General features: G+C 48.4%; 1 protein-coding gene across 1 annotated transcript in view; it reads left to right on the top strand.

The window, feature by feature from the left end:
- Positions 1-27,708, top strand: part of GAN (gigaxonin) — a gene marked incomplete at both ends in the record, with an annotated part of 44,518 nt that overhangs the window by 183 nt on the left and 16,627 nt on the right. Inside the window, one exon of the mRNA XM_080703141.1 lies at positions 26,085-26,199. Coding sequence (XP_080559267.1) covers positions 26,085-26,199 — 115 coding nt within the window. The remainder of the gene's footprint in view (positions 1-26,084; positions 26,200-27,708) is intronic.

Below are 27,708 nucleotides of genomic sequence, written 5' to 3'. Positions count from 1 at the left end.
GCCGGCGAGGGCGGGCCCGGGTCACCTTTGGGCGCGGCGTCCCCGGCCGCCCGGGGCTCGGCCCGCGCCCCTTCGAGCTGCCCCGGGGCAGGGGGCGCGGCCCCTCGGCCCTCAGCCGCCTGGATCCTGGATCCTTCCAGGCCTGGGAGACCCGGAGACCCCCGGACGCCATCGGGGCGGCTTCTGGCCCTGCACCCGCGAGCTGGGTGGGGCCGCGAACCGGGCAGAAGTTTGCGGGCGGTTCTCCTCCAAAGCGACGCGCAGTGGGCTGGGCCGGGCGCCCCTCCCCGCGGAGAAGCCAAACAAACACCTCTGCTCCCGGTGTGGGCGGAAGGAAAGCCCCATTGGATCTCCTGGGGCTCCGTGACCCGACCCCCAAGGTCCAGGCCCGCCTGTCAAACGTGACAGCTGTTTTTAAGAGAAAGGTGTGTTACACATGTTAAAGGCTGTTGGATTTTTTAAAAGACCTGCTGCTGTTCTCTGGATCAGCCACCCACGGAGGACCAGGAAATGGTGAGCGAGTAGAGCGCATTTTAAAACTTCAGTGAAACAAAGCTTAACTTGATTTACCAGCTCAACTGACCAGGTTAATTAAAAGGTTAAGACAGTGCTTATACAGGCGTATCAGATCTTGCGGGCAGCTCCTATCGGTTCTTTTAGCAATTGCCCTGCAAACTTGGGTTCCTTTTTTTATAAAAAGGGGAAGATGCTAAAAGCCGGAGAAAGTGCCCAGTAAGCTGGTTAAATATAGATTAATGGTAGACAATGTCACCAGAATTGACAGGTCAGAAAAATCAAGAGGACGCGTACTGTATTCTTAGGGCTGTGTCCCAGCAGAACTCAGCACACAAACTACATTTTAACCTTTGCATCAGGAGACCTTCGTGCTAACTCAGAAGGATTTCCAGTGCCTTCGAAACGTCTGGATCTTCCTGACTCTCTTATAATTACCTTTGCCCTCTTCCTTTGTGGAAGGGGGGGCATTAATATGGAATGTAGATGCCAGTGTGATAGACTGCTCGTTGCTGGCAATTCAGAAGTGAGGACAATCAATATATCAAATTGGACCGGCAGGCCAGGGTCGTATCCAGACTAGTTCTTGTTTGGGGACATGCTTAGGAAATACTTTAAATGCGTTGTAGTTCTTTAAATGGCAGCCGGCCTGTTTAAAAGACGTTGCGAATCACTGAACTCTCCACCTCCTTTCACTTTGCCCTGTAGCACTTAACACTGTAATTCACCCTATATTTCACTCACTTACATTGTGGCTCTGTCTCAACCATGGTGTAAGCTCAGTGAGGCCAGGGATTTTTCTTTCTGTTTGTTGCTCAGTTGCTCACACCGAGAAAGAATAGTGCCTAGAGGCTTAGTAAGAGTGTTGAATGCCTGCCTGCCTGCCACGGCACATTGGCATGAGAGGCTTGGCGCTGTTATATTTCCTTGTTATCCGGGCAGTTATCCCAGGTTGAGGAGTGTGCTGGACTCAAGAGCTTGAAGGCTGCCCCCGATTTTTACTCCTCCTAGCTGTGAGCTTTTTTGATCCATGGCCTAGGCTTGGCTTCAGCTCACTAATCTGACAAAGGGGGGATACACTGTGTTTCCATCTCATTCAGTCTTGGAGCCACTGTGAAGAAATATATAATCGAGTTTGGAACCCTTTACAGGTCGGCACACAGGTCTGTTGAAGTAGTGATACCCACTGATTAGGAGAGATCTCTTGTCCAGCTCTGTCCACTTTCTAAGTAGAAAAATGGGAGCTCAGGGACCATTCGGGGCTTGTATTGTGAAGCTTGAACTAGGATTGGGCTCCAAGTTGATGATGCCTCCCACCCTTCTCTTCCTGTCCCAAGTCACAGCATCACTTGTCTGTAACTATTGTTGCATAAAACCTGCCACTTGGTGGCTTACTTTATATTACAATTTAAGTGACTACCAGGCACTTTTACATACTGTCTGATTTTTAGTTTCAACTACTTTGGCAGTTGGTAGGACAATCTTTTTCTTTCTTTCTTTCTTTCTTTATTTTCTTTATGTGTGGTATTGAGGATTGAACTCAGGGGTATTCTACCTCTGAACTCCACTCCCAGCCTGATATTTTATTCTTTATTTTGAAACAGGGTCTCACTAATTTGCAGAGGGCCTCACCAGTTGATGAGGCTAAGATAGATATTTTAACATTTTTACCAGTAAACATGAAATCAGTTGATATATTTCCTCAATGTTAGAGTAATTACTTTAAGTTGTTTTTTTTGTTTGTTTGTTTTTGGTGGTACTGGTGGTGGAACCCTGGGCTAAATTCCCAGACCTCTTTTATATTTTTATTTGGAAACAGGCTCTCACTAAGTTGCTGAGAGCCTAAGTTGCTGAGGCTGGCTCAAACCTGCGCGATCCTCCTGTCTCAGCTTCCCAAGCGCGGGGATTACAAGCGTGTGCCTCCATAACCCACTACTTTTGAAGTGGTAGAATATTCTTGTGGTTCCTTGAAGCTTATCAATTTTAAGTCTATTTCAAATTAGAACAATCTTTACTTCTACCTAGAAACAGACTGCTTAATAATTTTAATGTCAATATATTGGGCTTTTATAATGTACATGTTTTGTAGGAATGGGATTTAGAGAATTACACCAAAACAAAATGAATTTATATGTTCTAGAATTTGATTTCTTTTTTTACTATTTTCCTTTGAGAGCTAAAGCACATATCTGTGATAGTAATATATGAACTAGATATTTAAAAGTTTGGTAATCCCTGAAGTTCCTTAAAAATCTGAATTTTAATATTTTAGTTAGCCTTATTTGAGTAATTGTGACAAGAGGTCGAAAGTTGTATGGTTTAGAAACCATATGCATGTATACATATGCGTGTATGTATGCTCAACAGTGGGAACCAATCCAACTTTGTCACACCAGGAATTGAAGAAGCTTGTTTGACGCGCTTTTTTACTTAATTCAGATAAGTCTTCTAACTTAATGGATTCATCTTCTGCACTTTTCTATGGCCTGGCATTTGTTTTTCCTTCTAGTAGACTTCTCAAGCATGCCACTTTTGGAGAACTTTAAGCATAGAAGGAAAAAGGCAGGAAACAACTTCAGCAACTAACCCCTCAGGGTAGGCCAAGGAGGCCTGAGTTTGGGATGTAGAGCTGTCCCGCAGCCTCAGGGTACAGATGCTCTGGGAAAGGTGGGCGGGACCTCACATCCTGTCAGCGCAGTGAGTGGGGCGCCCTTTCTCAGACACCCTTTCCCTAGCTTGTCCTCTTTCCAGTCCATGGATGACATTTTTCCTTTGGTTTGTTGGAAACACTAAATCTAAACATAGCTCCAGCCCTTTAAGAAAGGCAAGACTGAAATCATAGCTGTAACAACCCTTGGTCTTTCCTTTCTCAGAAACCCTGAGTCCTGGGAAAGCTCCTTGAGGTTTATAGGAAATTTCCCTTTCTTTGGAATGTTTCAGACTTTGCTCTTCTGAATCTGGCCCAGTGGCACTGAGCAGATGTGGAGTTCAGACCCCTTTCTCTCCTGATTCGTGGAAGTTTAAATTATATGGCTCTGTGCTACTGTGTCTGTGTGTGTGTGTTTTAGAAAGAGAGAAAACGGCCAGGCGTGGTTGTGCACGCTTGTAATCCCAGCATTTAAGAGACTGAGACTGGAGGATCACAGTTTGCAGACAGCTTCAGCTACTTAGACCCTTCACAACTCAGTGAGACCCTCTTCAAAATAAAGAATAAAAAATTGGGCTGGGGGTGTAGCTCAGAGATAGAATGCTCCTGGGTTCCATCCCCAGTATGGCAGAGAGAGAGAGAGAGAGAGAGAGAGAGAGAGAGAGAGAGAGAGAGAGAGAGAGAGAGGGCTTTCCAACATCCTGTGGCAGGTGCCAACGCCCTGATGTGCATGAGGAGCTTGGCCTGCCCCCACACTCCCCAGTGCCCTGGTGGGGCCCGTTGCTCACCTGGGCACTGATGGGGGCAGTGGCAGCCTCACCAGGGAATGCAGACCAGCACATGCTCTCCCAGAACTCCATACCAAGACAGTGCGGTGTCAAGCCGTGACTCTTACCTCTACTTAGGCTATTTTTGTTTTGCTTCATGTGTATGTGGTTTAGGGAGGGGAGGGGGAGTTTTCCTTCTATTTTTTTAAGGTTTTATCATTATACATTAATATTAAAACATTCCCGTATCATGCAGGACTTTGTGGGGCGTTCCGGTCTATAAATCCAGCCCAATAACATTGTGTTGTGACAAGCATTTGTTTCATGCTCGTAATTTGATTATGTCCCAAGGCCTAATTATTGATGATCCTGTTTGGCCTCTAATTCTAAAATTTGACATACAGTGCCATCAGAACGACTGCGGGAGGCTGATACGAGCTCCGCTGGAGGTCAAGTTGTATAGTGAATGGAAATTGTCGTCATTTTTATGAGTCCCTGGAATTTATCCTGTAGTTTAATGTCACAGGAACACTCGAGTGCATTAGTGTGTCTGCTGTGTACGGAGCATGCTATTAGTCTCCAGCGCCCTGTGCTTGGTTGCTTTACTGATTAGCCGAGCAGCTTCCTTTCAGAGTCTTTGCTTCCTGGTGAGTGCGGGGCACGCCCGCGAAGCGTTCCCTGGTGGCAGCAGAGCGGCTTCAGAGCGATGCTCGCTTGCTGGCCTTTGCTTTCTTTATGATCTTTTCACAATCTTTGTATCTTCCACTGGTGCTGGGGGTTTGTCGTCCTTCGTATCAGCAGCAATCCCTGAATGACTGCCATACGGGTTCTGAGTAGTGACCGTAGCCTGGTCAGTTTCTCTGTGCTCGGGATTTGGTTAGACGCTCCAGGTTCTGAGTCTCTTACCAAATCCTGAGCGTCCTGAAAATCACATTGACTGTGCCCATCTCTTGCCACACGTTTTGGTGATGGGAAATGAATTGAGCCTGTGTCTTTTAATGGATCTAGGCCTTGTTTTTATCCTCCTACTCTTAAGTCTTCCCAACAACTGCTTAAAAGATTAAATCTGACCTGAAGGGCTTATAGTCAAGTGGTTCAAAATGATATTCATTCTCTCTCTCCCTCCCTCCCTCCCTCTCCCTCTCTCTTGTATTTACAGTCTTGTTTGTAAACCCCATTCCTTTGTGAGTTTTTTTGTTTGCTTGTTTGTTTGTTTTGTGGTACTGGGAATGGAACCCAGGGGCATTGTACCTACCAACTATACCCCCAGCCCTACTTTTTTAGTCTTTTTATCTTTTATTTTTTGCAGTACCGGGAATGGAGCCCAGGGGCATTCTACCTCCGAGCGATACCCCCAGCCCTATTTTTTATTCTTTATTTTGAAACTGGGTCTCACTGAGTTGCAAAGGGCCTCATGAAGTAGTAGCTGAGGCTGCCGGCTTCAGCCTCCTAACCGCTGGGATTACAAGGGTGTGCCACCACGCCTAGCTTCTATGTGAATTTTTAAAACTTAATATTAAACTGTGTTCAGCTGTGGATGATCACAGAAGGATTCTTATCTGGGCTTTTAGGGAGACTAAGTGCTTTAAATTGGAGCGCTCCAAGTTCATTCTGGATTGGTTGTTTCAGCCTGGGCTCCCGCTTTATGTGTCCAAGACAGTGTTCATCACTGTTCGCATCCGTGAGTGCGCTAATTCTAGAGAGGCTTTTGGAAGGTTTCACATGATGAAACAAATCGATAAGATTCTAACTTGTTAGACCAGTGACTCTAACAGAAAGGGAAGCAGTGAGCGTTTGGATATCCCGTGGAGCTGCCCTGGAGATTGTCGTTTTGAGTGATACTGATAGAGCTTAGCTCTAATCCTTACCTTTTGCCTAATTGATGAGTCCTCATCCTTTTACCCTTTTGTACCTCCCCTTTTTTCTTTCTTCCTTTTGGGGGGGGGTGATATTAGGGATTAAACCAGGAGCACTCCACCTCTGAGCTCTAGCATCAGCCTTTTAAAATACTTTTTCTTTTTGTTTTGAAACAGGGTCTTGCTAAGTTGCTGAGGCTAGCTGCAATCCTGTGATCCTCCGGTTTCAGCCTCCCAAATGCTGGGATTACAAGCGTGCGCCACCACGCCCGGCCCTTTTTTGTTTTGTTTTGTTTTGTTTTAATTTTTGGTGGTATTGGGGATGGAACCTAGGGGCCTTCTACCTCCAGGCTACACTCCCAGACCTATTTTATGTTTTATTTGGAAACAGGGTCTCTTAAGCCAGCTGAGGCTGACTTCAAACTTGTGCGATCCTCCTGTCTCTGCCTACCAAGCACGGGGATTACAAGCGTGCACCACCACGCCCTACTACTTCTTATAGTTTGGATTTTTCCATTATTCCCCTTCATTATTTTATTTATTTATTATGGTATTGAAGATTGAACCCAGAGGCATTGGGGGGGGGGGGTTTCCTGGAAACCCTCTACCTCCGGGCTACACTCCCAGACCTATTTTTATATTTTTATTTGGAAACAGGGTCTCTTAAGCCAGCGAGGCTGGCTTCGAACCTGCACGATCCTCCTGTCTCCGCCTCCCAAGCGCAGGGATTACAAGTGTGCGCCACCACGCCCGGCTTTATTCTTTATTTTTGAAACAGGGTCTCATTCAGTTGTGGAGGGCCTCACTAAGTAACTGAGGCTGGCCACGCACCTGCGATCCCCCTGTCTTGGCCTCCCAAGTACTGGAATTACAAGTGTGTGCTCCCACACCCTGCCCCTTCACCATTCTCATAGCAGTTTTTATTTTATAATTTAGAGAGTCAAGTAAATGCTTTTCCACAGAGTAACTGTGGTTCTGTAGGATTTCGATTTGAATGGCGAAGGCTGAGCATCCAGATTGCAAAGCCGTCTTATGCGTTATTTAAAGTGTTACCGTTCTTCTCATGCTGTCAGAGTGGGACCCAAGACCTACTCGTGCTCCATAAAGGAGACACGACGAGGACAAATGAGGAGTCACGGCCCGTGAGCACCTGCAGGAAGTGCTTTAGGGAGCCGCCTCCTCCTGAAGGAGACAAGGCTACCATTTTGTATACCGGCGCTGTAATATAAATGAATAATTTGTGACTTAGAGGTCTGGGTTAAGGCGGGGATGCGGGTGTGGGGCACAATCCGTGGCAGGCTCTGGCTGCAGCCTTGAATTTGAGTGCTTCCTGTGGGTTCTGTGCCTTCTAAGCCGCAGCAAGTCCAAAGACAAAGGAAACGGGCAAGGTGGCAGCTCGCTGTCAGTGGGGTCCTCTGATGCACCCACCGCATCCATCTCGCCTCCGTTTAACCGCCTCAGTGCTCAGCGGGAGTTCTTTTTGCAGTATGGGGGTGAAACCCAGGGGCGTTCTACTCTGAGCTACACCCCCAGCCCTATTTTTTAGTCTTGATTTTGAAACAGGGTCTCACCGAGTTGCAAAGGGACCTCACTAAGTACCCAATGCTGTCCACGAACTGCTCCTGTCTCGGCCTCTTAAATGCTGGGATTCTAAGCGTGCGCCACCACGCCCGGCTTGAAGTTCTTTTTATGTGTGTGTGTGGGGGGGGGTATGGGGGTTGACTCCAGGGACATTCTTCCTCTGAGCTACACCACTGGCCCTATTTTATTTTTTATTTTGAAACAGGGTCTCGCTAGGTTGTGGAGGGCCTTGCTAAGTTGCCAGGCTGGCTGTGAACCTGAGATGTTCCGTCTCAGCCTCCCAAGCAGTGGGGTTGCAGGCATGCACCACCATACCCAGCCAGCTGGCGTTCTTGACCCCTGTGCTCGGAAGAGCAGTCTGCGAGCGTCTTCCAGAGTCCCCACTGCCAGAGTGACTGAGCTGCAGACCAGCGGCCTGCCATTTGCTGCTTTCATTACTTCATGGCGATAAACGGGAAATGCCCTAACTTGCCACACAGTTATTGTGGGAATTAATATGAAATATAAATACACAGAGCATCTCTAATACAAGATGCTCCAGTCAGAAACTTCTCGAGCACCAACGTGATGTCACGAGTGGAAAATTCCATCCCTGACCTTGTGTGGTCGATCAGAGTATAAGCATAGACACACCAGAGTTAGCCTTCCCTCAGGCCATGTGCTCGAGGTGCACGGAAGCAGAGGAGCTTCCTTTTAGACTTGGGCACCATCCCCTACAGGTCTCACTTTGTAGGTGACAGATTCTAAAGCCTGAAGCTAAAACATTCTGGTCCCAAGCACTGGTTCATAAGGGAGACTTGGCCTGTAGCACTTCATCACTTATTATGGTGGTAAAGGAGTTTGCCTTTTTTTTTCTCTCTGTTCATAGTTTTTGTTGTTGTTGTTGTTGTTGTTGTTGTTGTTGTTGTTGTTGTTTTAAGTAACACTTAGGGGAAAATAAGAGCTAGGTGAAATATTTTGTTAGGTAAAACAAATATACAAACAATAAAGCTTTGAGAAGCAGTGTACAGCATCAGTCAAGGATGGGAAAACTGATTTTTTAAAATCAACTTGAATGATGGAATACAGACAGGTAAAATGTCTTTGTTTTCTTTTGGGGGGTTAGTGTGTTAATGAATATAGAAAGTGGGGGGGGGGTGACTGAGTTACTGAGGATTGAACCCAGGGGCATTCTACCTCCCAGCTACATCCCCAGCTCTCCTTTCTATTTTTATTTTGTAACAGGGTTTCACTAACGTGCAGAGGGCCTCACTAAGTAGCTGAGAGGCTGCCTGTGAATCTGGGATCTTCCTGTCTCAGTCTCCCAAGTACTGAGATTACAAACGAGGGCCACCATGCCCAGTTTAGAAACTTAAATGTATATTTTCCCTCATAATTATTTTTGTGGTTCTCTGCTACAAAGTATTTCTATGTCTTTTAAAGAACACATTTAAAGACCATTTGATATGTGTGATTTTTATGATAACACAAATAGATAACAACTTGAAACATGTTTTATAATCGTCTTAGCATCCATCAGTAACCAGCTGCCCCTGCTCTGAATAATTGCACATTGTCTAATATTTTTGAGCTCAAGATATTTGCAAACCTCTGTCTCTTAAATTGTTTATATCGATCAGTCCCCGAGTTGGAGGAAACGCCATGCTGCAACCTCCCGTCTAGGACACGAGGCGGATGTGAGTCTCTTCACACAAAGAGGCTGTTCACTGGGATGAAGCCGAGGTGGAGGGGGCGTTTTGGAGAGTACTGAGATCCCTTAGGAAGATCGCTGATGATCGTGTCTGCCCCGCGCCTGGCAGCTCGCCGTCGACGTCATGGGTGGAACTGGAGGACAGCAGGAGCCGCTGTTGGCCGATGACTCCCCTGTGCTTGGTGGGGAGCACGGGTCCCCGGGACTTGGAGGTCCCTGCACCTGAGCGGGGTGGGCTCTGTACGGACAGCAGATGAGAGGCCCTCTTTGGGCATGCAGTCCGTGGGTCTGCTGTCCTCCTGGCCTCCTTAACGGCTGCAGTTGTGTGAGGAGAGCTACCAGCTTCATCCCGTGCATAAGATGAGGGTCCCTGTTGTTGGCCGGGAGGAGCCAGGTACTCATTCCCGCCTCCTGCCGCGGGGCAGGGGGAGTGGTTGGAACGTGTCTTTCAGTTTTCTTTCTTCTGGATAGGAAAGGGGCTTAGGAAAATGCTCATCACTGTCACAACTGCTGGGACGTTCTTTTTTTTTGGGGGGTAGCAGTGGGGGTGTGAACCCAGGAGCATTCAACTTTCAGGCTACACTATACTCCAAGCCCCCCCTTTTTTTGTGGTACAGGGGTAGAACCCAGGGGCTTTTCTACCTCCGGCTATACACCCAGACCTATTTTATGCTTTATTTAGAAATAGGGTCTCACTAAGATGCTGAGAGCCTCACTCAGTAGCTGAGGCTGGCTTTGAACCTGTGCAATCCTCCTGTCTCAGCCTCCCAAGCGCGGGGATTACAAGAGTGTGCCCCCACACCCGGCTGCCCTCCCTTTTTTAAATTATGAAAGGGGCTCACCACATTGCTGAGGCTGGCCTCCAACCTGCAGTCTGCTCCGCCTCCCAAGTACTGCGATTACAGGTGGGTGCTACCGTGCCTGGCCTGGAATATTCTTTAGAAATGTCATCCCCGCCTGGCACCATGATGCACGCCTCTAATCCCAGCTACGCAGGAGGCTGAAGCAGAAGGATTTCAAGTTCGAGGCCAGCCCGGGCAACTTAGCAAGATGCTATTTACCAATAGTAAAGGACCGAAGAACCAGCACTGTCCAGAATGCCTGCGTATTATCCCATCGCAGGTACAGCTCACAGTAGAAGGACCTCGTGTAATCAGGGGGCTGATACAGGTTGGTCACGTTCATTCAACCAATACACGGTCGATAACTCAGGACATCTCAGTGAGTACCAGGTGCTGGCTGGACGGGGGAGCGACTGCAAGGTGACCCTCCCAGTGTCTAGGAGAAGCAGAGAGCAGGCCGGCTCGTAACGGAGGCAGTGATGGCCTCCATCACGAACTGCGTGCGTTGAATCAGGGGCACCGGAAAGACTTCGTAAAGTATAGGCTCTGCTCTTAAATTGTACCTATCAGTTGTGTAAATCACAGAATAAAAGCGATTCTAATCATAGAGATCCTTCCGGAGCACTCCTGGGTTCTGAGGGGAGGAGCTGCTTGGGCGGGACCTTGGAGGGGCGGGATGGGAGGAGCGGTTCTGGAGTGCCAGGTGGGACCGTGCAGGGGGGGATGGGAGGAGCGGTTCTGGAGTGCCAGGTGGGACCGTGCAGGGGGGGGATGGGAGGAGCCGTTCTGGAGTGCCAGGTGGGACCGTGCAGGGGGGGATGGGAGGAGCGGTTCTGGAGTGCCGGGTTGGTCTAGATTTCTATTCAGTCTGTGGTTGGTAATTGTTAAAGAATGATACTGGTGATGTGACGAAGCTCTGCTTTAAGAAGGTAATTGTTTGCTGGTGTGGTGGCACACTTTGTAATCTCAGTACTTGGGAGACTGAGACCGGAGGATCGCAGGTTCAAGGCCAGCCTCAGCAACTTAGGCCCTTCAGGTGAGACCCTGTTTCAAAAAAAAAAAAAAAATGGGGCTGGTGAGTGTAGCCAGCCAGAGGTAGAACGCCCATGGGTTTAATCCCCAAAAAGGAGGAGGAGGAAGAGGAGGAGGAAACTGTTGTGTCAGCTTTGGGGAGGGATAAGACTGGACCTGCTCAGTGATTCAGGGACCATAGCAGTGACCTCAGCTCAGAGCGGCGGCCAACATCAGGAACGAGGGAAGCAATCAACTGATGGACCGGCCAGCAATCGAAGGTGGGGACTGGGATGGAGAGGAGAGGCAGCAGGTGTCGAGCTGGCCTCCACGGAAGGAGGGGAGCAGCCGGGCTGGGAGCACTGCGTGTGCCTCGGCCGGCCACGCACTTTCCTGTCTACACGCGGTCTTTCTTTTTCTGTGTGCGTATGTCGCTGCCTTTCTTGACCTCCTGCTGTGCTCTGGCGGCCAAGTTCATGTTTGTGGTTAAGGATTAGATTTGGGCTGGCCCCCCACAGACCCACACAGTGAGGATTGGCTCTGGTGTTCAAAGGTGGCTCTTGGGAAGGAGCGGCTTCATCCACTGAGGACTCCTCTCTCCACTGGACCGTGGGCTTATGTAGAGCAGATGGTGGCGCCTAGTCAGAGGGATGTGTCCTGGGGCTTGTCCCCAGCCCTTGCCGTACCTCTGCTTCCTGGCTGTGCTCTGCCCACGCCTGTCCACCACGATACACCGCCTCACAGGCCTAGAAACGGCAGAGCCAGAGACTGGCTGAAACCCTGAGCCCACAAGCCAACATGTCTTTCCTCTAAGTTATTTTTCTCGGGTGTTTTGTCGTAGCAGTAAAACGCTGACTGACACGTTCATCCTTCAAATGTCCGTCTCTCCATAACATTCTTCTAACTCTGTCAAGTAGACCCTCTCTCCTATAGGTTCCTTTTTTTTAAATTTTGATGTAGTGTCTCGCTAAGAAGCTGAGGCTGGCCACGAGCCTGCCGTCCTCCTGTCTCCGCCTCCCAAGTACTGGGATTATAAGCGTGAGCCTCCACGTGACTCCTGCAGGTTCCTTTGTATGTGGTGTTACCTTCAGCATGCCATCCTTTCGTCCTTTATCTAGGGGGAGAAACAGAAGTGGGCCGGGTGCTTCTAAAGCCCGTTGTATTGAGTCTCCAGGGACAGGGACTTCATGGAAGAGAGTTGTTGACTGCAGTCTGCCAGTTGATGAAGGTTAGGGTGCTGAGCACGCCATTTCCAATGAGGTGAAGCTTTTTGCCACAATATTTCACTGTGTGGCCAAGTAGGAGTTGGGGGAGGGGAGAGGGGCGCAAGGTAGCTGTGGGATGGCAGAGTTGACCTGCCGGGAGTCCTGCTTCTGTACCGTTCTAGATGGCAGGGTCAGCTCCAACAGAATCAGTTCCTGGTGCCTGGAAAGCTGGGGAAGAGGAGACAGAGCTGTCTACTCAGGGCAGCAGCTCCAGGAGCAGGCCCGCGTTCCGGCGTCACTGAGGAAGTAGAGCCGCTCTCCTTCCCTTGACGTTTGAAGCATCTGCAGCTCCCCGCGGTGTGGAGAAGCTGAGGGCTTCACTTTATGCGGGCTTGAGTGAAGGTGGCGCCAGGAGCCAGAGCTGCTTTGGAGCTTGAGCGGAAGGTGCTCAGGGAAGGCCCTGGAGCTGCCTCTCGTCGCTGTGGGGCCGGTGGGGGTGGGGGGTTGAGGCTGCAGGTTTGTTTTCCCCACTCCCACCATCTCCTTTTCAAAGAAGAGAAATAGACACAGTTTCTTAGTGCTTTGGTTTGAGCTGTTTTGAAAGGGTGAATACAAAGATGACAATACATTCATGTAGCTTTGTACTTTCTGTGTTTACTCAGGAGATCTGCTTTGAAAAGCCATAAACCCTCCTAACTCTCCCCACTGGGAAATAAATGTGGAAGGCCGGTGGAAACGTGAAGCTGTCGCCGCCACGCAGTGCTTCTGTGGCAGTAATTCCACTCGTGTGCTGCAGTGACAGGCACAGAGAGGCCAGGTGTAAGGAGAGGGCGAGCCGCAGAGCCCCAGTCAGAGGGGCCGCTCTTGAGTAGACCTTTTACATGGGGTCTCGAGGTCAGAGAAGGCTTCTCCTTTAAATAGGATCTGAACAATAATTCCAAAGTAGAAATCTGGAACCGTTTGGCAGGTTGGAGCATGAGTGTGTTTCTTTTATGTGTATTTTCTAAAGGTCAGGGTGTGACCAGAGCAAGGAATTGGGCTTAGTTCATTCTAGAAGAATTTTTTTTTTACTTCTCAAGTTGCTGTATCATGATTTTGTTTTTTAATTCATCTCAAAATTTTAATACATTTTCAATATACCTTGTCTCTTAAGAGAGAAATCCTGTTGACCAGTCTTTACTTTTGAAATGATAAGAATTAGATGCAAATTTTGAAAATCCATTTCATATACGAGAAATATGGAAAATCACATGAGAGTTGAATTATTTATGTCCCCTAAATCAGCTTTGGTCTGAGCAGTACACTCAGTGTATGAGTATGGTCGTAGCCGACCTGCACATTTATGAAACACTGGGACCTGTGGACTGAGAGAAGCACGGGAACACTGATTACCAGTAGACTACGATTATCGTCGTTGCCGACCTGCGCGTACCGGCTGTGGCTCGTCGCCCCTGAAGTCATTTCCCACTCTTCTCTCTCTGTGTCTCAACGTGAGGCCCCTAAGCATCCCTTCAGTAACTCGTTGCACCCTATCGCAGTTCCATGTAACTTGCTTCCTCATTCTCCTGTTTGCCATTTTACTTTCTAGTTCTTTTTCTTCTTGAATAGCAACATTATAAAACCACAAACAAAAATCAGTTCCTTTTTTGTGTGTTTTGTGGACGTAGGTAGACCAACTTGGAGGGCTGTGTCCCAGGTGTGAAGACAAACAGATTGTTGTTCTTGTTGTATGAAACCAGATTACTGTCAGGAAAGACCGTATCATCATCTCAAGACCAGGCAATGGGTATCTGGTTTTCTTTCCTTTTTTAAATAGCTATCACCATTACTTTGTGACTTTTGGAACTGATTTCTCAACATTGTTATCGTACACACGTTAGACTGGAGTTTATGTGATAGGCGTTTGCTCTACCGAGCCCGGACTGGCAGACTTTCCCTGTAAAGGGTTAGAAATATTTGAGGCTTTGCAGATGACCTGTAACCTTGGCTACATATCCTTCTTTCTCTTTTGTTCTAACAACAGCTTAAAAATGTAAAATCCATTTTTAGTGCAAGGGCCATATAAAAACAGGCAGTAGGTTGTATTTGGCCAACCTTTCATCTGCAGTAGTAGAGTTTGAAACTTTTGGCTATGCAGACTTTAATTCTTAAGCTGTTTGAAATGTGATGATATTTATATGCCTTTCTTTTGTAGAGCTGGGCCTCCACCGCCACCCCCATGTTCTGTTCTGTTCCGGACCCTCTTCCTCCTCCTGCATTTTATTTTTTCTCTTCTGTCCTGGCTGCTTTTCCCTCGCGTGAGCTTGCGTCCGTCTCTCCAGCCCCTCACCTGTAGCTACAGTGTTGAGTGAGCGCATCTGTTGGGGCGGAGGCTCCGCTCCGCTTTGAACAGCTGCCTGCTTTCCTTGACCCTGTGAACAAGCCTCTCAAGAGAACCACCTGTCTGTGATGGCAGTCTGCCTCCTGTTTTGTCTTCCCTCTGCAGTTGGGCTCCTGTCTCACTGCTCCATTAGACACCCTTTTAAACACTGCAATTTAGTTGCCAAATCTAGTGAAAGTGTTTCATTGTTCTCTTGGTCCAGTGTTTCAGTGTTTCTTAGTCTGTTTCAGTGTTTGTTTTGGTGTTTCTCTTAGTTGACCTGTTTCAGTGTTTCTCTTAGTCTGCATGTTACAGTGTTTCTCTTTGTCAGTTTTGGTGTTTCTCTTAGTTGACCTGTTTCAGTATTTCTCTTAGTCAACCTGTTGGTGTTTCTCTTAGTGACCTGTCTGCTCTACCTGTCCCTGTTGGTCATTTCTCAGCACTCGGCCTCTCCAAGCTTCTGTGACATCTTGTGGCCCATCCCCCTGCAGTCTGCTCTCTGGCTGACCTCTGGCTGTCCCTGTACCTCAATGAGGAGCTGGATTCTGACCAGAGCCTCCCCTCTCCCACGACAGTCTGGCCTTCACCAGCAACATGGCTGTCCTGTCCGCTCTCCTGCGCCTGAGCTCTGGCCGGGGTGCATGGCCACCCTAACCCAGGCGGGCCCCTCCCTAACCCAGGCTGTCCTTCATTCCTGTGATGGCCAGTGTCCTGCAGGCTCCCGTAGAGTGCCTCCTCCCGATGCTCGGTGTCCAGGGATGCCAGAGCCTCTGGTGTCTGCCTCCCCACGCTCCTCCTTCACCTCCGCCACCACCCTGCTCGAGTCCCGGCTCTCAGGAGTCTGGCTAGGGACAGGGCCTCTTGCTGGCCGCACAGTCCCAGTCTTCCCCTCGCTGCTGCCACAGGGAGGTTTCCAGAATGTAGTCAAGAAATATTTAAAACTCTAATGTCTTTGGAGATGTTAAAATCAGTTACAGGGCAGGGAAATTCAGTCACAGGGCAGGAAAAAATTCAGTCACAGGGCAGGAAAAAATACTTCATGAGCCTGGAGCATCTTGTGCCAGAAAACAGAGAGCAGTACAGGTGAATATAGGGTTTGAAAGGACCCAAGAGCTAATGCGAGAGAGAGCTCTAATGGTCAGAGCTGCGGCCATCTCAGCAAAAAGACAAGCCACGATAATGAAGTATTATAGCCAGGGAATAAAGTAAACACCCATGCAAAGTCAGTCGTGTGTCTGAGGACAAATAAATAGTGGAGCAGAGGAGACAGTACCCAAATGCAATTCACGACTCTAATCTGGATCCCAGAGCAGAACAGACATCAGGAAAAAACCAGTGGTGCTATCTGCTGGAGTCTGTTCGGTATAGTGCGTTGGTGTCGTCCCAATATTAATCTCTTCGTTTCAATACTTGCTAGATGAAAGGAATATAAAGTAACTGTAAAGTTGCTTTCTTTAGGTTTTCTGTTAAACCTAAAACAATTAAAAACTATTTCAAGCTGGGCATGGTGGCGCACGCTTGCAATCCCGATGCTTGGGAGGCTGAGGCAGGAGGATTGCACAGGTTTGAAGCCAGCCTCAGCTACTTAGTGAGGCTCTCAGCAACTTAGGGAGACCGTGTTTCCAAATAAAATATAAAATAAGTCTGGGAATATAGCCCAGAGGTAGAAAGCCTCTGGGTTCCACCCCCAGTACCACCAAAAAACAAAACAAAACAAAACGCCCAAAACTGTTTCAAAACAATTAAGAAAATCAGACCCCTTAAAAGTAGTTTTAAACCAGACACCTTTTTCTCGAGATGAAGTCCAAACCCCTTGGCAAGGTGCACAGGCCCTTCAGGAGGCAGCCAGCGCTCCTCCTCCTCCCCCTCCTCATGCTCCTCCTCCTCCCCACTCAGACCCCTGCTCCACTTTCCCAGAAGCTCTCCCTGTGCTGCCCTGCCCCTCTCCGTGTGCTTCTGTGCCTCCTCTTTGCCTGCAAGCCCTTGTGCCTGGTTCAGGTGCCCCAGGTGAGGCCTTCTGTAACTGCTCTCCCCAGGGAGCTGATTTTTTTCTTTTTCACTTTATAAAATGGGTTTATTTTGGAGTGCTTTTAAGTTCAGGGCCACATTGGGCAGACAGTGCCCCTGTGTGTCCCTGCAGGCCCCTTATCCAGAGCCGCCCTGCCTTCCTGTGCTTGGCGCTCAGCGCAGCGCCTGCCCCGGGTCAGTGGCGGCTTCCTGGCGGTCTCCTTGGCCTCAGTCTCTCTGGGCCTTGCAACCCTTCGGTCTTCTTTATTTTTCATGACCTTGACACTCTGGGTTAATACCGAGCAGTTAATTTGTGGGGTGATACTTTGAGATTATATAAATATTCCATTCCTTATGAGCTAGGTTTTGGAACTCAACCCCTCCTCCAGTATTTATTAGTTGGTCTTCTAAATTTAAGACTCAAGCAGCCGAATAGAAAATAGCACCGTTTTTTACGATGGGGACACCAAGGGAGGAGTAGCCGCTGAGCGGAGCAGCAGGAAAAGGACTTAGACAGCAGAGTGCTGGAGGCTTCGCATGGCAGGTGGAAACCCAGGCTCCTGGAAGCGGCTGGCGACTTCGCTTTGTTGCCATTTGGTCATGGTTGGGAGTGATAGCCTGCATTTCCTCAAGGGCTACCAGCTAGTTGAGATCTGGTTTCTGAATTCATGCTCACACCTCGTGTGGCTGGTGCAGCGGAGGGCTGGCGTGCAGAGCGTGGCCGCGGCCCAGTGCAGCGAGCGGCTGGTTGGTTCCGCCTTCTGTCTTTCCCTGTGATGCTCCAGCCTGCCTTACCTCCCGGACAGCCCAGACGTGTCTACGGCACCCGGTTCCCTGAGCTCTCCTCCACTGAGCTGTAATTCACACTTTCCGTGTTCGCTTCTCAGAAAACGTGATCTTCCTGAAGATGATTTCATCTTCACTCGAATTCTACAACTCCCAAAAACACAATTGCCCTTCTTGTGTTCCTTCTAGACCCGACGCGATTGGGTGGCCGGCTCGGAGTACAGAATGCTCAGTTTCACCTTCAAAGCAGATGACAGGCTGTCAGGAGAGGATAGAAACGTTGGGGGCACCTGCCTGGCCGCGCGGGGGGAAGGAGGTTCCCGTAATGCTGGTCCAGGGGCAGACGGTGGTGGCTTGTCTCAGGCTCCCAAGATCACAGGCATGCGCCACCACACCCGGCATCATGCAGACAGGAGGAGAGCAGCTCACAGCCATCCCCGGATATCACGCTGCCTCCGGCTCTCCCACCGAGGCCTGTGTGAGAGGCGCCTTCAGTCGATGGAAACATTATTGTATGTTGCTATCAACTTGAATGGGGACTAAAAGGGCCCCTTAAAAACAGACTTTAGCTGGGCATAGTGGCGCACACCTGGAATCCCAGCCCTATGGAGGCTGAGCCAGGAGGACCACAGGTTTGAGGGCAGCCTGAGCAACTTAGTGAGATCCTGTTTCAAAATTAAAAAAAAAAAAAAGCCAGTCATGATTGCGTACTCAAACGGCACTGCTTGGGAAGCTGAGACAGGAGGATCATAGGTTCATGGCCAGCCTCTACAACTTACAGCGAGGTCCTCTGCAACTTAGTGAGACCCTGTTCCAAAATTAAAAATAGGGCTGGGGTGTAGCTCAGAGAGAGAATGCCCCTGGGTTCCATCCCCAGCACCACTAAATAAATAAAAAGATTGATAGGGCTGGGAGTGTGGATTGCAGATTAAATGTCACTGTGTTCAGTCCCTAGTAACACACACAAAATAGACCTTTAATTAAGTAATTAATTAGGTACGTGTGTGGTACTGGGGATGGAACCTAGAGGTCTTCTACCTCCAAGCTATTTTATATTTTTATTTGGAAACGGGGTCTCACTAAGTTGCAGAGGGCCTCACTATCTGAGGCTGACCACAAACAGTCTCAGCCTCCCAAATGCTGGGATTACAAGCGTGCGTCACCATGCCCAGCCTATTTTATATTTTTATTTGGAAACAGGGGCTCACTAAGTTGCTGAGAGCCTCACTAAGTAGATAAGGCTGGCTTTGGACCTGCACGATCCTCCTGTCTCAGCCTCCCAAGTATTGGGATCACAAGCGTGCGCCCCCACGCCCGGCTGGATTATTTTTTAGAGCAGTTTTAGATTCACGGCAGGCTTGAGGGGAAGGTGGAGAGGTGCTCCCGCGCGCACGATCCCACACACTGCAGCCTCCCCTGGCCGTCAGCGCCCTCTCAGGCGGCCCATTTGTCATAGCTGATGAGCCTCCGCCAAGGCTTTGCCGACTCTCCAAGGCACGGTTTACATCAGGGTCCCTCGTGGTGCCGTGCAGCCTCTGGGCTTCCCTGGCCTAAACTCCTCTGCCCTAAAGATCCACTTTTGATGTGTTTTTTTTTTTATATATATTTGTGTTACAGATTTATTGTACTAATAGATATAAGAACTCACGGAGATGGGGGGAGAGGAAGTTTCGGGGGGTTGTCTGTAAAATCCCCCAGGAACACAACCTGGAGTGTAGCGTGCAGGCTAGCCCAGGCGCCTCCCTTTATCTCAGGGAGCCTCTCTTGGTCGCACACAGTTCCAGGTGTCGTGAGTCACTTGGGATCATGAGTAATGTCCATGAGTCACCCCCAGATTTCTGTAAGTCTTAACGTCTTGAACATCGCATTCTCTTGCGTCCCACTTGAGCGTGTGCCCTTCATTTTACTGGAGACGGGCGGTTGCGTCAGCGGGGTCGGTCACTTAGACTTACTCTCTGACTGTCCAACCAAATCCCCTGCTGAGCTGTCTGGGGTGGGTCTTGGGGAGGAGGGCCAGGCCAGTTAACTGGGTCACTGTTGTGGCCTTTAGATACGCTGGACATCCTCAGCAGTTTGGAAGCCCATAAAAAGAGGACTATGTATGACCAACAGATCACTTTGGCTCTAATTGTTCAAAAGTTATAGAACTCTTTCATGGATATTTAGAAACTTTGAAGAATATCTTCTTGGCTGGGTGGAGCTCAGTAATACGATGTATACTTAGCATGAGAGAGGTTCTGTATTTAATCCCTGACATCAAAAACACACCAATTTCTTTCTTTTTTTTTTTTTTTTTTTTTTAACCGTACTAGGGATGAAACCCAGAAGCATTCTACCTCTGAGCTACACCCCCGGCCCTATTTTTTAGTCTTTATTTTGAAACAGGATCTCACTGAGTTGCAAAGGGCCTCACTAAGTAGCTGAGGCTGTCCACGAACCCAGATCCTCCTGTCTCAGCCTCCCAAATGCTAGGATTACAAGCGTGCGCCACCACCAATTTCTTTATTAACTAGTTACCAGCGACTTTTTGTTGTTGTTGTTGTTAGGACTTTTTTTTAGTGTTAAAGAGCACATCTGATTTTTGTTTCACTCTGTTCAACTTCTGAAGAACAGAAAAAAATTAAATCCTTGGCCAAAGAATTGGCAGTTGAAGGGAAAATAAAACTTGGAGTGCATAATTGGCAGGAGTGTTACTGTAAACCCTGGGCGACTGACTCGGTGGCTAGACCTAACCCCAGGGGACTCGGGTGGGGGCTCAGGGAACTCCTCTACACTGTTGTTAGGATGGCAGATTGGTACAGCCACTGTGGAGATTCCTCGGGAAACTAGGAATGGATCCACCCTATGATCCAGCTATACCACTCCTGGGTAGGTATAGCTGGGCCTGAAATCAGAATATTATAGGAATGCGTGCATATCTGTGTTGATAGCAGCACAATTCAGAATAGCCAATTAAGGGAACCAATCTAGCAGTCCATCAACAAACAGATTACAAAAGATGGGACAGCCAGGCACGGCGGTGCCTGCGTGACACAGGAGGATCCCAGGCTTGAAGCCAGCAGCAGCAACTTAGTGAGACCTTTTTCAAATAAATTAGGTCTGGTGGTATAGCCCAGAGGTAGAAGGCCCTGGGTTCCATCCCCAGTATCTCACACACACACACACACACACACACACACACACACACACACAGTATGAGATATACACACAATAGAATTCTATTCAGCAATAAAGAAAAACAAAATTATGTCGTTCGCAGGGAAATGGGTGGGTATGGAGAACATGATGTGAGTGAGACTCCTCATCACAGAACATGGAGGGTCAGATGTTTTCTCTCATATGTCGAGGCTAGAGAACAATTGGGACACTCGAGGGACTTTGGATAGTGCAGGAGAGACCCCAGCGAGCCAGGGGGCGGTCTAGGGGAGGGAGCGGGAGGAGGGAGCCCTCCATCGGCAGTGTGTGCTGTGGGAGAAAGCCAGTGCCAACCCCGTGTGGGGAGCGGGGAAGCCCACCAGGTGTGTGCACGGAAGCCACCATCACTGATTGCCACTACGATGTGAGACTAACACACCAATGAAAGTATGTAAAAAAGAGGTGTTTAGGGACAGCGTGGTTTCAACCACTTGACTTAACTCTTCATTTACAAACGAGAAAAAAGTGGACAGAGAGGGGCAATGTCCTGCCCTAGAAACAGAAAAGAGCAGCTGGTCTCTGGCTTCCGCGCCGCCGTCCCCTTCCCGCGGTAGCCCTGCTTCCTGGGGTTCGCTCAGCACAGCTCCTTGAATTCTGTTACACGCAGCAGAGATGGAAAGTGTGTGCGAGCCGAGGCCCTGGATGTGAGGAGGACGGTTCCTCTGCAGTGAGTAGGGCGTACCGAAGGGAAGAAACATAAAATAGCACGGAACAAACACACAGACAGGTTGAATCTGGAAGCGGGAGGAAAAGCAAGCGCCATGGGGAGAGTTTGAGGGGTGTGGCCGCTGAGCATGTGGCCCTGCGGCCTGCGCCCCTGGGCAGGGCGGGTAGCCGTCCAGGGGCCAAAGGCCCGGCCGCTTCCCGCCCCTCTGCCCACCCCGCGGCCTCGGCCTGCAGGTCTGCAGATTCTCTGCCGCCTGTCTGCTGTGGAGAGTGCGGGCATCGAGAGCAGAGCTTAGGGACTCATCGCAGTAGTTTACCAGAGCGATTGATGTCTTCTGGATGTAACAATAAAAATTATTGGGGCCTGTATTTTTATGGCTTTTTAATTTCATTTTTCTTGTCGTTGATTTTTATTATATGGTGTAAAATATCCATGGAGGGTCAGTTGAAAGTACAGAAACACATCCGGGACCATTTGAGAAGCACCAGTTAGCCGCTCGCTGCTCAGGGCTGGCCTGGACACCGGGGCGTCCACACCACCATCACCAGAGTTCAGCACGACAGACGCAGGGCCTCCCGACCTCGGAGCGGACTCCAGCGCGGGAGCGAGAGGCGCGCCGAGCCCCAGGCTTTCCATGTTGGACAGATCAAGTCCTCGGAAAGCTCTGCCTTATTTTCTGGGTCTGATTTAGCTTCCATAACCCAAGATTGTCAGCAAAAAAAAAAAACAAAAACTCTTCATGGGACAGCACTTCCAATGTCTGGAGGCATTATGAGTCCAAAATGTATTTTACCAATCATCGTCGAGCATCGTCTGTTCTTTGTATACAGCTGGACTGCGTCCTGCATGGCAGGATTATAGTAATAAGAGGATCCTGGCCCAGCCGGGCGTGGTGGGCATGCTTGTAATCCTAGTACTTGGGAGGCTGAAACGGGAGGATTGTAGTTCAAGACCAGCCTTAGCTACTTACGTAGTGAGGCTTTCTGCAACTTAGTGAGACCCTGTTTCAAAATAAAGAATAAAAGTAGGGCTGGGGGTGTAGCTCAGAGGTAGAATGTCTCTGGGTTCCATCCCCAGCACCACGAAAATTAATTAATTAAAATAAAAAGGGTTCCCCTCTCTCTTTGAAGCATATATAGCCTTTTTTTTTTTTTTTTTTTTTTTTTTTTTTTTTTTGATGCTGGGGATGGAACCCAGAGGCTCTCTACCTTTGGGCTACACTCCCAGAACTGTTTTGTATTTTATTTGGAAACAGGGTCTCACTAAGTTGATGACAGCCTCACTAAGTTGCTGAGGGCTTCATGAAGTGGCTGAGGCTGTTCATGAACTGCAATCCTCTGGTCTCAGCCTCCCGAATGCTGGGATTACAATTGTGCGCCACCATGCCCGGTGGAAACAGTTTTCCTTCAGAATTCTTTTGTGTATGTGTGTGTATGTGTGTGTATGGTACTGGAGATGAAACCCAGGGGCATTCTACCTCCGAGCTACACTCCCAGCCCTATTTTTAATTCTTTATTTGAAACAAGGTCTCACTGAGTTGCAAAGGGCCTCACTAAGAAGCTGAGGCTGTCCGCAAACCATGATCCTCCTCCTGTCTCAGGCTCCCAAAAGCTGGGATTACAAGCGTGCGCCACCATTCCCGGCTTCATCCAGAATTTTGAAGTCATCTCCCCATTGTTATTCACTTCCATTTACACCACCTGACACCTGTGCCTTTCTTTGTAACCTGGCTCCTCTCTGCCAGCTTCTAAGGAGGACCCTTAGCTTGTTTCCAGTATCCTGCGGCACAGCGATAGCTTGGAGTGGACCTATTTTCATCCATGGTCATGAGTAGTTTTCTATTTTGCCTTCCTCTTTTCTTAGCAGATTCTTCAACTTTTCATTTTGATTTATATGCTAACAATTTTTGTTTGCAACCATTAAAAATTGTTGTTCTCTGTTCCTTTTTGGCTGCTCCTGTTCTTGCTTTATGAGCACAGTATCCTGCCTTCTGTCTGGGAATGTTAATGAGAGGTTTTCTTTTTTTTGAACATTGATGTTGGTATAATCTTCACTTCTTTCGAGTTGCCCTTCTAGCTTTGGTTTCTGTCTTTGTCTTTCTTCTATGTCTAGTGAGTGCAGTTTAAGAATGGGAATCTAAAACAGGGTTTCTTAACCCCGTGCGGCCCCAAAGTGTTGCAGGTGTGTAAAAATGTCAGTGGTGTCAGTCTTCCACGTGGCTGGCCACATCTGGTGCCAGCTTACAGACAGCCCGTTTACCCAGAGCAAAGCTGTCTCCTGTGTGTGCTTGCTGACCGCGGCTCTCAGTGTTTGTAATCAGGCAGGGTCAGCACTGGGTCTTGTCTCCCGCTGATCAGATCCTCCCAAGACTTCAGTTTCTTGATAAAGGAGACAGGTTTTGCTTCTAGCACTTGAGGAACTAGGTGGGGAAAATGACTGTTGGTTCAATATTCAGCATGAAAATATTCTCTTAACTCTCTGGGGTTTGGCACAACACATCTGTCTTCAGTGTGCCTGTGTAGAGAATGCACAGTTGTGCCCTTTTCAGAATATAAATCACCTTTCTTCCCCCAGACCTGGGGAGCGCCTTACTACGCTCAGCACAGAGCTGCGTGCACACGAAAGAGGGGTTCATCTGTTTCCACGTCCCCTCCTTCCACCACCTCCGTCAGTCCCCAAGCCTTGGGGGAATCCAGCGCAAGTTAGATCGTAGCGTGGCTCGGCGCACTACTACATTAGGAGTTGGCTTCCTGACACTCCAAGTCAGTTACTCCTGTCTGCTGTCAGGTGTATGAAGTGTTTTATCCTGTTTTTTGTATTACTCTATCAAAACTCAGTTCTTTATTGGTGCTATTGTAGGAACCTGGGTGCAAAGGGTGAGTACTGATGTTTGTTTCTGTGATGTTTTCCCTGTAACTACTGCCTCTCGGGTACCAGCCCTCCAAGGGCACTCTGCTGTTCTTGAAAAGCATAGTTACTGGGTAGCAGGTAACATAATGCCATTTCTGGGGTTTAACATTATAATTTGTATCAACAGCATGTTTCAAAGTTACTTTTTTATTTTTTATTTATTTTGGGGGGGTTTGGTGGTACTTGGGGTGGAACCCAGAGGCTTTCTACTTCTGGGCTATACTCCCAGACCTATTTTATATTTTATTTGGAAACAGGGTCTCACTGAGTTGCTGAGAGCCTCACTAAGTAGCTGGGGTTGGCTTCGAACCTGTGCGATCCTCCTGTCTCAGCCTCCCAAGCGCAGGGATTACAAGCGTGCGCCACCACGCCCAGCTTCAGTTACTTTTAAATTTTTACTTAAAAATATTTGTTTAAAGCTTTGAAATTTCTTTGTTAAAAAGTATCAGTAATAGCCAGGCGTGGTGGCGCACGCTTGTAATCCCCGCGCTTGGGAGGCTGAGACAGGAGGATCGCACAGGTTCGAAGCCAGCCTCAGCTACTTAGTGAGGCTCTCAGCAACTCAGTGAGACCCTGTTTCCAAATAAAATATAAAATGGGTCTGGGAGTATAGCCTGGAGTTAGAAAGCCTCTGGGTTCCATCCCCAGTACTACAAAAAAAAGTATTAGTAATATCTTTTATATCTTGGATAGGGTGTGAGTTCTTAAACACAGAGAAGCATAGGCAATGAAATATTGTTCTTCAGATTGTCCTTTACCAGAGTGTAAAGCCTACCAAAGGGGTGTATAAAGAATTCTTATTATGAAAATGGGCTGGCTGGAGATAGGTAGTTCAGTGATAGCTCTCTCGCCTAGCATGTGTAAGGCCCTGGCCTCGATCCCTCATACCAGAGAGGAGACTGAGACTGAACAGGTGTTTCACAGCAGAGGAAGCCTGTGGCCACAAACACAGGAGGAGGCACCCGATGCCAACCTCGTGGATCCGCAGGACCTAGGGCCAGGTTAGATGCTGCAGTCTGTGGTGCACAGATGCTCACATGCAGACAGTAGGAAGGCAGGCCAGCACTGCTCTGAGCGCCATGGACGTTCAGTGCATCTGGTACCAAGGAGACTCCTGGGCACAGTCCCACTCCCCGGGCATGCCCAGGGGAAGTTCTTACATACTACGAAAGGAGACATCAACAACACTCTCCGTAATATCAAAAGCCGGAAACAGCCTCAGAGACCATCCACAGGAAAGTGGGATGTCATACAGAAGAACAGCTGAACCAGTCCAATCTGCACACTCATAAATAAAATTCAAAACAACTCCAGGGCCAGGTGTGGTGGCGTGTGCTTGTAATCCCAGTAAGTGGGAGGCTGAGTCAGGAGGATCACATTCAGGAGGATTGCAGCCAGCCTCAGGAATTTAGTGAGGCCCTCTGCAACTCAGTGATACCTTGTTTCAAAATAAAAAAATAAAATAGCGCTGGGGGTGTAGCTCAGAGATAGACTGCCTTTGGGTTCAAACTCCCATATAAAAAAATCCAAGATGTAAAATGCGTATTTCAATAGTGCACAAGTAAAAAGAAAGCCAGAGAAAATTACACATAGGAGTTAAAGTACAGTTACTTCAGATGATGGAAACAGGTATGATTCCTTGAGGACCATCTGGTGAGAAGCAGATTATTGTCAGCATCTTAGCTTTTGCTTTGGGTAGTAGGTTTATGGAGTTCTTATTTCATTATTGAAAATAAGTAATTAGGTAATTAAATATGCAAAACAATAAGCCTAAAAGGACTGGGATTTCCAGAGTGAAATGGATTCATGGTTACATGGATCTTTGGCTAGTCTGTTTTGCTTTTTTTTTTTTTTTTAAGAAATAGCATTTTAAACATTGTTTTTGTAGTTGAAAGTTTTAAAAATCTACTGACCTAAAGTTAAACTAAATTTTCTAGGTGGAGGTGCAGAACTGTTAAGTATCATATACTTGTATAGTTTTAGCGCATAGATATTTATAGCTGTTTATGTTCTTTCATAGAAATTTCACATTTTTTTCCCTTTCTCAGGACAAAGTTAAACTATAATCCTCCAAAAGATGATGGCTCCACTTATAAGATTGAACTTGAAGGGATATCGGTAATGGTTATGAGAGAGATCCTGGATTACATCTTCAGTGGGCAGGTACGGTGAGACGGGGGAGGCGGCCTGCAGCGGCTCCTCGAGCGCAGATGAGGGTCCCCTCAGCCACCCTGTGCGTGGTGACGGTCGTCTACCTTCTGTCATGTGGGCTCTGATAGGTGTTTCTGGGCGATGGCACCCAGGGTGCTCTTCCAGGCTGTGCTCCTGGGAGAGCAGCCCTGCACACAGCAAGGTCGTAGACCCAAGTCTGAGCTCCTCCCTCCAGTGTGAGAGATGAGGGACATGCTGCAGCCTCACTGCTGTCTTCTGTGTTTTGTTTTTGCATCTTGAATCCAGTCTTGCTTTGTGTCCACACTGTTAGGGAATGTGTTCCGTTCATAACATGGACAGGGGTGCCCTTGGGTAGCAGGGCTTGTTTTGCAGAAGTGAAGTGTTTCTTACAGGTCATTCCCAAGAGAGGAGGTTGACACGGTGACAGATGCCCTCACTGTGGCCACGACGCCTCCATCCCTGTGCCTCAGGAGCGTCACTAACCTGCCCCACACCTCATTCTCTTGCTGATTGCCCTGCACTCTCTGTACCCCCATGTGTTTCTGGAGATTTAGCGATGCCCAGGGGAGAAAAGATAAGCAACTAGACTTCTTGCTTTTCCTCTGTCCTCCTCCCACTTTCAGCCCCATTGCTGGGTTTGGATTCTAGCGTGGGACTCTCAGGGCAGATCTAGGTGTGAGTGAGGGCTGCATTTTAGCAAGGGGGCAGTGTACCTTGCTCTTGGTTACGCGGGAGTGCCTTCACCTTCGTTCTCTCTGCCCTCTTCCTGGTCTTCCTGCCTCTTGCTGTTTTGCTTTTACAACTCCATGAGGGTTGTTTCTCCTGTGTGCTTTCTCATGGTTCTAAGTACACTGTTTACCTTCTCTGAAGACATTCTTTCTGTCCACAGCCAAATGTGGTGGTTGGCCTCCTTTGGAAGTGTGTGGTGTGGTTTTATAATATCACCCCCTTCTCTTTAAGCACATGCAGTGTGTGTGCATGTGTGTGCGTGTATGTGTGTGTGTATGTGTGTGTGTGGGGGGGGGGGATTGTTAAAAATGAATGAGTTTAGCCGGGCGTGGTGGTGCACGCTTGTAATCCCCTTGCTTGGGAGGCGGAGACAGGAGGATCGCACAAGTTCGAAGCCAGCCTCGCCGGCTTGAGAGACCCTGTTTCCAAATAAAAATATAAAAAATAGGTGTCTGGGAGTGTAGCCCGGAGGTAGAAGGGTTTCCAGGAACCCCAGTACCACCTAAAAAAAAAAAGTTTAAAGTAATTTGGGGACAGCCCTTAAAATCCTGGAGCTGCTCTCTAGTGATGTAAACCAGGCTTACAGCCAGCTGCCCCGGGTCTGACCTGCAGTCAGTGTAGCACCTCGTCTTTACAGCAAGTCAGAGGCCAGTGAGACGTGTTCATGCCGAGGAATGTACTAGAAACTTTTATAGATCAACTTCTTTGCTTTGTTTCTAATTTAAATGTAAAACTGTGTTTGCAATGTAAGTGATAACAAACTCCTGAATT

This window comes from Muscardinus avellanarius (genome assembly GCF_963383645.1).
Source record: "Muscardinus avellanarius genome assembly, chromosome: 10".
NCBI classification, from domain to species: Eukaryota; Metazoa; Chordata; class Mammalia; order Rodentia; family Gliridae; genus Muscardinus; species Muscardinus avellanarius.
This window is presented reverse-complemented; position numbering and strand designations above follow the sequence as displayed.